At 49.8% G+C, this 10,145-nt stretch overlaps 2 protein-coding genes across 3 annotated transcripts in view; one reads left to right on the plus strand and one right to left on the minus strand.

The window, feature by feature from the left end:
• Positions 1 to 1,066, plus strand: part of DNM2 (dynamin 2) — a 76,266-nt gene extending 75,200 nt beyond the window's left edge. For both annotated transcript variants that reach the window (XM_045545936.1, XM_045546009.1), the window contains exon 21: positions 196 to 1,066. In XM_045545936.1, coding sequence (XP_045401892.1) covers positions 196 to 235 — 40 coding nt within the window. In that variant the 3' untranslated portion in view covers positions 236 to 1,066. The remainder of the gene's footprint in view (positions 1 to 195) is intronic.
• Positions 350 to 3,279, minus strand: TMED1 (transmembrane p24 trafficking protein 1). The gene is made up of 4 exons (XM_045546021.1): positions 3,017 to 3,279; positions 2,250 to 2,347; positions 1,919 to 2,102; positions 350 to 1,259 (listed from the first exon to the last, which is right to left on the minus strand). Exons 1-4 carry the CDS (start codon positions 3,197 to 3,199, stop codon positions 1,041 to 1,043), a joined length of 684 nt encoding a protein of 227 aa, XP_045401977.1. The 5' UTR covers positions 3,200 to 3,279; the 3' UTR covers positions 350 to 1,040.
• Between the last annotated feature and the right edge of the window lie 6,866 nt (positions 3,280 to 10,145).

Raw genomic sequence — 10,145 nt, forward strand, 5'->3', positions numbered from 1 at the left:
GTGTCACTTCTGCTGCAGGAAACCATGCGGTAGACATTCCCCACTCCCCCACGCCACCACCACACTCACACAGAACTGGCTGCTGCCCGACATGCAGGGGTTCCCCTTCTCTTGCCCTCTTTGGGGGGCCCAGGCCTTGTGGCCCAGCTGGGGACACAGTTAAACTTTGCTCTCTGATTTTTCTCTTGTGCCCAGGCGACCACCTCCATCGGCTCCCGCACGACCTTTCTTCTGAGCTTCGTGGGAGACCCCACCCTCACCCCTGCCCGCCTGGCTGCCCCTGTGGTGGGGGCAGGTCTGTCCCAGCTGGTGTCCCCAAGCCCCTAATCACCAGGCTCTATGATTTTCTGTCCATAATTTATTGACTCCAGTGCCCAGGCCAGACAGCCCTTTGTTCTCTGAGTCTCCAGCTCAGGCTTTGGGCAGGCCACCCCTCAGCCCTGTCTGGGGCCCCTGCAGGGAGAAGGGGAGGGCCAGAGGGTCTTGCAGGCCCCTGCTCCTGGAGTTCTGTTACCAGACCTCACAGCCAGCTGGGGCCCCACTGAGCCAAGGGGCCAGGGCCCCTTCCTGTCGGATAAAGCGACTATCCTGGCAACAGCTCTGCAGCCATGTTTCCTTCCCAGTCCCTGAAAGAAGCAGCAGGCCCCCTCCCAGCACAACCTGGCTCGGGGGGCCCAGGCAGGGAAGAGCAGGGTTTGCTTCCCGGGCCTCATCCCATGCGGGGCAGCACTGACACAGGCTGGAAGACTTGGGCTAAGGCACATTTACAGTGGGGTGGGAGGACCAGAAAATCCAATGGTCCCCCACGTTGCAACACTGCAGTGCCCCCCAGCACGACTTCCAGGAAACTAGATGCAGCTGCTGAGCTGCCCCTCCCAGAGGACCAAGGCCTGCAAGCCAGCGGTGTCCCCTGCCTGCCCAGAAGCACCAGGCTTCATCTTGGGCCTCCCCTCACAGGAAAGTTGGGGAGGGACCCCCAAGTCCACACGCACATGCCCCACCTTCCCTCCTTTATCCCCTTCTTCCTTCCGGGGCAGAGGCTACGTGGGCATGGGGCGCTTATCCTGGAAGAAGCGCTTGACCGTGCAGACCTGCAGCACGGCCACCAGCAGCAGGACGGCCACGTTGATAGCCGACCAAAAGTTGACCCGTTCCAGATTGCCCTCCTGCAGGTTGCGGTCGCGAGCCTCAAAGGCCCGCAGCAGTGTCAACATCTGGATGCTGCGCTCCAGCCGGGTCCTCATGGTCTCAATGGACTCCTACAGGGCAGAGGAAGGAGCAGGGTCAGAATTCTGCCCTTTGCAAAGCAGTGACCAGTAATAGCTGGGGGGAAAGGGGTGAGACCATGTTGGGCTGGGGGGCACAGCTGAGAACACAGCTGCCTAAGTCTGAATCCTTGCTCTTCCACTCTCTGGCTGTGTGACCGTGGGCAAGTTAATTAACCTCTCTAGGCCTCAGCTTTTTCCTTTTCTATAAACCTCAAAATAGATGTGAAAATTGAATGCCTAAATAAATGTACAGAACATGTTTACTCATGGTTGAGCATAGTTGCTGAAGCTAGACTGCCTGGATTTAGGTACTCCTCCACCAGTGGCTAGCTGTGTGGCCTTGGGTTGCTTAGCTGCACTGTGCCTCAGTTTCCGCAACTGTAAAATGGGGATAATTAGAGCACAGGAGGTACTTCATGGGGTAGTTATAGAGATTTATGAGTTATTTCAGCCCTTAAAATAGGGTTTACACTTAGAAATGGGCTACTTAATGGAGCTGCTATTGTTACAATTAAGTTGGGGGCACCATGATGTGGAGGAGGTTCGGTCAGGCCAAATGGGGGAACTCCAGCTGAAGAGAGGGCAGGGGCACCTTGCTGCCCAATGCCGGAGATCTGGGAGGGGTGGCCCCCATCTCAGCCTGGGCACACCTTAATGTCCTCCATTTTGACATCCAGCATTTCCTCCGGCTCCACGGCCTCTGCCCAGCCCTCAACCTCCTCGTCATCTTGCAAGCTGTCAAAGATGAGTTCAAAGAACACCAGCTTCTCAGAGATTGTGCTGAAGGAGTTGTCAAAACATAGCTTGTAGTCTCCGGCCTCTGTGGGCTCCACCCTGGGCAGACAGACACACAGACACACAGTCATGACTCTGAGTGGCCAGCGAGCCGGGCTCTGCAGGGCAGGCAGGGCGGTAACCTGAGGCTGCAGGGGAGGGCCAGGGCTGTAACAGAACCCAGGCAGGCAGCAGAACTTAACTCACGTGTGCACCCCATCAGCCTTGCGGGAATCGCTGACCAACAGCACACCCTGAGGGCTCTCCAGTGTGAAATCCACGTCCAGCCCAGCACCTCCAATCACCTGGGGAGCAGGTAAGAGTGGGTAGACGGTTAGCAGCTGGCCAAGGGCGCCTGCCCAAGAGAACCAGGGCTAGACCAACCAGACACACCCATGCCGACCACCAAGGGCAGACTTGAGCACAGACACACCTACAACCCGGTCGCGACCCTACCAGTCCCTCTGGCCACAACTCTTGCCATGCCTCCCTCTTCATTAATATAACAGATTCGGGGGCGATTCTTTCATCTGGCCACGCCCCCTACCAAAGTCCTTGACGGACGTTTTCTTGACCACACCTCCTCACTTAGCTCCGCCTCCAAAAGGCGATAGGGCCCTGCCCTCTTTGCCTAATCTTATAAAATGTTTGCATTGGCCACGCCCTTGTAGCCTCCCTATCAGCGCACTAGCCACGCCCACCAGCGAGAGTCTTGTCATCTGAGAGGCTCCCTCAACTTCCCATGGGCCCCGCCCGCTCCGGCAGTCTCATTCTAGCCCCGCCTCCTTCATTACGCCCACCCATTCATCTCCCGCGTGCCGTCCCCGCCCCTTCCCTCTAGCTCTCCCGAGCTCCGCCCCCGAGCTCCTACGCACGGGCTCCTCCCCCTTCCCTCTAAGACACGCCTCGCCTCGGCTGCTTGGACACGCCCCCTCTCCCTGACTCCGCTAGCTCTGCAGCCCGGGACCGTCTACCTGGTACTCGGTCTCTAGGCTTGCGTTGGCCGGCGCGGACTGGTAAAAACACTGCTTCCTCCCCGCAGGCAACAGGAACGTGAACTCGCCGTCCTGGATCGGCGGGGGTCCAGCCCCTGCCACCTCCACTGGAGGCAGTAGTAGCCACAGGGCCAGGGCTAGGGCCGCGCCGGCCGCCATCATCCGGGTCACACTCTGGTATGCTCACGGGTCGCGGCTCCTTTAAGGGCTGGCCCTGCCCCCTGAGCTCATTGGCAGCCTCTTCTGTCCATAGCGAAGCCAGGAGTGAAGGACTCCTTGAGACACAAGCTGCCCGAATGAATGCCTAATGTGCCTAAAAACACTCAACTGCCTAGAGACTTTTTCTGAAAGACCTTCACCTCTAGTCTTAACCACTTGTGGGGAAAAGTGACAAAAGTAAGCGCCATGATGGCGCATCTTTCGCAGGCAAAACCTAAGACAACTAAGGTAGAGGCGCCCGGGTCCTACCAGGGCACCTCCCTGCGGTTTTCCCAGAGTACTCCGCGCGCGACGCCCGATTGGCAGTCCAGGCTGGGTGGAGCGATCCCAAAATAGCGGCTGGACGTGGCCCTGTGCACGACCCGTAGGGCTCGCCTATAAAATGCTTCAGCTGGGGCGGGGTGGAAATCCTAAGGGGAGTGTGTTGTGCGTGACTTCCGAGGGTGGCCCTCAGATTCGACGTCCGGCCCCTCATTTCCTTTGCGCCTTAGAACCATCACTTTTTTATCAGTTTCCTCGTATGTAAGCTGAGGGTCATGGAATGACCACTCTGTAGGGCGGCTGTGAGAATTGGAACAAAGGCTGGCCCTACTGAGCGCTCAGCTTTCCTTGCTTAGAGTCAGTAGAGGGGCTTCGTCCCACCCTGCATCCCCAAGGTCTCAAACTCGAGGGCCTGCAGGTAAACAGCGTCATTAAGTTGGCCTCGGGTGAGGAAAAACGACAGCCCAGGTGAGGTGACTAGAGTGTGGGCCTGAGAGCCACAGCCCACCCTTTATCTGAGGCAGTCGCCCCGCTGAGCCTCCGTTTCCTCATCCACAAACTGGGGATGATATAATAGGCCTAACCCGTTGAGCTGTTGTGAGGACTAAGTGAGATAATGCCTGTTGAGTGCATGTGTCACACCGCGGGGCTTGGCACATTGCAGCCCTCTGTAAATAATAATGTTACTTGGTTCCCGATTCATTGGCCACCATTGGGCAGCGTGTCACTTAACCTCTTCCCTCAGTCGAGTTTAAAGGATCTGGCGGCCACGTTCCTCTGGGAAGCAGACAGAAAAGCAAAAGCCATTGGACTCTACTTGGTGATCCCATCTAAACGTTTTTCAAAAATGCCTTTAGTCTTCAAAGATGGACCCAGGATAGGTTGGCAGGTCGTGATAATTACTCTTCACATACGGCAGGTGATTGTCAGCCCTTTCTTGCATTTGGAGAACTTAGGGAAGTAGCAACCGTTTGTAATGTCTGCTTGATATTCTTCACTCCAAGTTTTTCTACCATGAGACTCATTGCTTGGATATTTTGAAGTAGTAATGGAGAATGGGTGATTCCCTTTTTTTAATGGATTTTTTAAAATGTGATAAAATTTCACGTTGCATAAAATTAGCCATTTTAACATTTAGTGAGGTTCAGTACATTCACAATGTTGTGCAACCGCTGCTTCTATCTGGTTCCAAAACATTTTCATCAGCCCAAAAAGAATCCCTGTACCAATTAAGCAGTTATTGCCCATTTCCCCCTCACCTCTCCTCTGGCAACCAGCAGTCTGCTTTCTGCCTCTATAGATTTATCCACTATGGATATTTCATATAAGTGGAATCATATGATGTGTGACCATTTACATCTAACTTCTTTCACTTAACATGTTTCTGAGGTTCCTCCATGTATCACATTTTAGTATTTAATTCCTTTTTATGGCTGGGTAGTATTCCATTGTGTACACATACCACAGTTTATCCATTTTTTTTTTTTTTTTGAGACAACCTCACTCTGTTGTCCAGGCTAGAGTGCCATGGCATCAGCCTAGCTCACAGCAACCTCAAACTCCTGGGCTCAAGCGAACGTCCTGCCCCAGCCTCCCAAGTAGCTGGTACCACAAGCATGCATCACGGCACCCAGCTAATTTTTCTATCTTTTTTAGAGATGGGGGTCCTGCCATGTTGCCCAGACTGGTCTTGAACTCCTGGCCTCAAGTGATCCTCCCACCTCAGCCTCCCAAGTAGCTGGGACCACAGGCATGTACCACCATGCCCAGATAATTTTTTTCTGTATATTCTTAGTTGTCTGGCTAATTTCTTTCTATTTTTAGTTGAGACTGGGTCTCACTCTTGCTCAGGCTGGTCTCAAACTCCTGAACTCATGTGATCCTCTGGCCTCAGCCTCCCAGAGTGCTAGGATCACAGACATGAGCCACCTCGCCAGCCTATACATTCATTGTTGATTTACATCTAGGTTGTTTTCACCTTTTGGGTGTTGTAAATAGTGCTGTTGTGAACATGTGTGTATGTATATTTGTCTGAGTACCTGCTTTCAGTTCTTTTGGGTATCTGCCTAGGAGTGGAATTGCTGGGTCATATGATAATTCTATGTTTAACTTTTTGAGGAACTACAATGTGTTTTCCCCAGTAGCTACACTATTTTCCATTCCCACCAACCATGTATGAGGATTAAAATTCCTTTGCATACCAACACTTAATGATTTTCTGTTTTATTTTTATTATAGACGTCCTAGTGGGTATGCAGTGGTACCTCATTGTGGTTTGGATTTGGTTACCCTGCTTACTAATGATGTTGGTCATCTCTCCATGTGCTTCTTGGCCATTTGTATATCATATTTGGAGAAATATCTGTTCAAGTCTTTTGCCCAAAAAAATGGTTTGCTTATCTTTTTGTTTTTGGATTGTAAGAATTCTTTATATCTTATGGAAAGGGAGTAAAAAGAAAAAATAAACTAAAAACCTCTCCCAGTCTTTGCAGATCTATGCTGGGGTCTTCCAGTGCTTAGCCAGAGTGTTTACAGCTCTACCTTAGCCTTCACTTACTGCTTGTGCTCAGCCTAGTGATTGGTGAAAGCTTAGGGACTTCTCAGGTCTTTTCTGAACATGCATCCTACCCTGGGCATTGCACATTGCTTTCTGATTCTTCAGTATACATGAATGCCTTTATTACCCAAAGAAACTTTCGCCACCACTTCTCCACTCAAGCTCTGGCATGTGTGTTGTTTTCCTCCATTGTAATCTTTTGCTCCAGACATGTGTGGGTTCTTCCTTTGCCTTCACAGTGTTTTCAAGGAATATATTCTGAGTTAAGCAAAGACAAAGACCTGAGTCAACCCTTCTGTAGCCTCTAGACATGTTAGAACAAACACAATGCAGTCACACTTAGCTTAACAGTGAGGATACTTTCTGAGAAATGCATCCCCAGGCAGTTTCCTTGTGCAGACATCATAAATTGCACTTACACAAACCTAGATGGTATAGCTTACTACACACCTAGGCTTTATGGGCTAGCCTGTTGCTTCTAGGCTACAAAGTTGTACTGCATGTTACTGTACTGAATTTGTAGGCAGTTTAACACAATGGTAAGTATTTGTGTATCTAAATATTGAAACATAGGAAATGTACAGTGAAAATACAATGATATAATCTTACGGAAACAATGGCATCGTATATGACTGAAATGTCATTATGTAGTACATGACTGTACTTTGAGAATGGAGGCTGCCTCAATGGCGATATCACTCAGAAAGCTCTTGATCTTGTCAGATCTTAGAAGCTAAGCACGGTCAGGCCCAGTTCGTATGCGGGTGGGAGAATGGAGGCTGCTCTGTTCCCTCGGGAACCAGGACTCCATCCTGAGAACACAGGCTGCTGTCCTCAAGACTTGTGCAGTGCAGAAGGACATGGGGGCAAGGACAAGTGAAAATACCACAAAGCTCTCCTGCCATGTTCAAGTTGCCTTTGTCTTGATTCAGTGTTTGCTTGATTGGCATAAACCTTTGTTTTCCAATATCAAAGGACAAAATGACAACACATTTAATTAAAGATCTCAGTTGGCTTTATCTGTGATTCTAGATACGGCAATGCTAAGCAGGAAGGTTGGAAAATAGCTCAGTTTCAGTTTGGTGATATGGAACGTTGGCATGGGTGACTCCATTTTGATTTTTAGTCTGGTCTGTTGAAGCCTAGTGTAGAAATTTAGTCTGAAACAAGGGCCTCCTATAATTTTTATTAAACACCACCAGAGTTTGGGTAAAGTTGATTCTGACAGTTTTTTGTTTATTGGTTTTTTTTGATGTTTCTGTGAAGGAACGGGCCGTTGGAGCTACCTATTCCACCATTCTTGCTGACCTCTGGTGACTCACGAATGGGGGATTCATGTCCTTTGAGTAAACAAACAAAAACAAAAACTCTCCTCCCCAATTATGATTCAGCAGGTATTTACTGAGCATCTGACAGTGTGAATACAACAGACACTGACCATCTGTGTCCTCATGGAGCTGATAGCCTAGCGCAAGAGCAAGACAATACACAAGTTTAGCCTTAAGGTTATTTCAGCTATTTATAGGCACCAAGAAGTCAATGCTAGGCTGGGTGTGCTGGCTGATGCCTGGAATCCCAGCACTTTGGGAGGCTGAGATGGGAGGATCACTTGAGCCCAGGAGCTTGAGACCAGCCTGAACAACATAGCAAGACCCCTTCTCTACAAAAAAAAATTAAAAGTTAACTGGGCATGGTGGTGCACACCTGTAGTCCCAGCTACTCAGGAAACTGAAGTAGGAGTATGGCTTGAGCCCAGGAGTTTGAGGTCACAGTGAGCTATGGTGCCAGTATACTCCAGCCTGGGTGACAGAGCAAGATCCTGTCTTAAAAAAAGAGAAAGAAAAAAAAAAAACAGAAAAAGAAGTAGTAAATGCTAGGCAGTATAGGCAGTAGATGGTAATGGGATGGCTAATTTAGCCTAGGTGGAGTCAGGGAGGGCTTCCCTGAGGAAGCAGCATTTGAAATGAGACTTGAAGTAGCAAGGAGAAGACCCTATCAGAGAAAAGCCACATCACGGTGGGACCCTGTTCCGTTTGTGGTATTGACCTAGAATCTTAGCCTGCTGGGGTCCTTACATTCCTGAGGGAGGAGCTCACAGATGCCCTGAAGGTCAGTGATGCCCTGAAATTATAACAGTAGATTCTTGCAGTGTGTGCTGGGCAGTCTCTGTTCACCCCACCAGCCCCACTCTCCACCCTGCCCTGCGCCCCGGGAGGCCAGTCTCTACAAACCGTGTCCACTTGGCCTTTCCCTCTTGCTCCCAGGTGAATTTGGCCCTGGCAGATCTGAGGGCTGGAGCAGGAGGAGGATGTGGAGGTGTTGATATATATTTCCTGGCTTCTTCCCTGTTGGTCTGCATCTCTCTACCAAAGCCTGCAACTACAGCTCTCTTCAATTAGCTTCCGTGACTGCTTCCTCCCCACTAAGGTCAGGCCTGGGGTGATAACAGCTCTCTGACCCCAGGAGGAATCGGCATTGCTGTTCACCCTACCCGTGACTCTTGAGGGCGCCATCTGTGTGATACTTGACCAACCCAGGTATGTAGTTCCATTTTGCTGAGCAAAGGGCCCAGTGAATTCAAAATTCCAGGCTGTAGATTCCTGCACCATATTAAATGGCACCAGGATTAAGTCTTTGCATACAGCCAAGGCCCTTTGTGAATACTGTTCCTTCTACGTAGATTGCCCTTCCTCTCTCTCCTTCTCAGTCTCTGGAGTCAGATGTTACCTCCTCCCAGAAGCCTTCCCTGAACCTGTGGGATTAAGAGCTCCTCTTGGTGACTGCCACTGCCATAGCACTTCACCACCTGGACGACTCTCATTGTCTACTCGTCAGCTTTGTTCCTGAACTCTGAGCTCAGAGGGCATGAGCTGTTTGTATTCATCATGATATGCCTGGCACTCAGTACAATTCTGGGCCCTTGGCGAAACCGAGTAAACAGTTGGTGCCAAAAATGAGCCAGGAATCTCACTTAATTCAGTCTCCTACACACCCGGAAAACAGCCACAAAAATTGCCTGAGTGGATGTTTTTTGGCTTTCAGGTCAAATGATTGAGAAATCTTTATGATGTGCCAAGCCCTGGGGACATTGTAGGTGACAACACAGGCCCCATCCCTGCACTCTTGGAGGAAGAAACCTGTTTTAAGAAACCATGAAGGAGCCAGGCACAGTGGCTCACACCTATAATCCCAGCACTTTGGAAGGCTGAGGGGCTGGAGGATCACTTGAGGCCAGGAGTTCAAGACCACCCTGGGTAATAGTAAGACCCCATTTCTACAAAAAGTTTGTAAAATTAGCTGAGTGTGGTATTGCACACCTGTAGTCCCAGCTACTAGGGAGGCTGAGGCAGGAGGATCACTTGAGCCCAGGAATTTAAGGCTGCAGTGAGCTATGATGGTGCCACTGCGAAAAGATTAATAAAAGATTAATCAAACTGATTAACCCCTAGCAAGACTAATAAGGAAAAAAGAGAACACACAAGTTACCATTGTCAGGAATGAAAGAAGGAACATCACTACAGACCCTACAGACATTAAAAGGATAATAAGGGAATATGAACAACTGTATACCAATAAATTCAACAACTTAGGTGAAATGGGCAAATTCCTTGAAAATGCAAGCATGCTAATTGCAAGAAAGGAAAATTACAAGGTACTGTGGGAGAATTCAGCAAGGGGGTTTCTCTATGTCCAGAGGGGCCTAGAAAGGTATCCCAGAAGTTATTATTACTTTTTTTTTATTGAGACAAAGTCTTGCTCTGTTGCCCAGGCTAGAGTGCCGTGGCCTCAGCCTAACTCACAGCAACCTCAAACTCTTGGGCTCAAGGGATCCTCCTGCCTCAGCTTCCTAAGTAGCTGGGACTACAGGTGTGTGGCACCACACCAGCTAATTTCCCAGGCAAAGGAAGCAGCACATGCAAAGTCCTGGAGGCTGGAATGAGCTTTTTGTGTCCACAGAATAAAGTCCACTCTAATGACCCTTTTTGATGTTTGGTGACCACACACTATATCCTTCCTGGGTGTAAACCTCCCGGCCAACCTGCTTGGCTCGAACAAAAATGTTTTAGAAAG

Source organism: Lemur catta, chromosome 1, assembly GCF_020740605.2.
Source record: "Lemur catta isolate mLemCat1 chromosome 1, mLemCat1.pri, whole genome shotgun sequence".
NCBI classification, from domain to species: Eukaryota; Metazoa; Chordata; class Mammalia; order Primates; family Lemuridae; genus Lemur; species Lemur catta.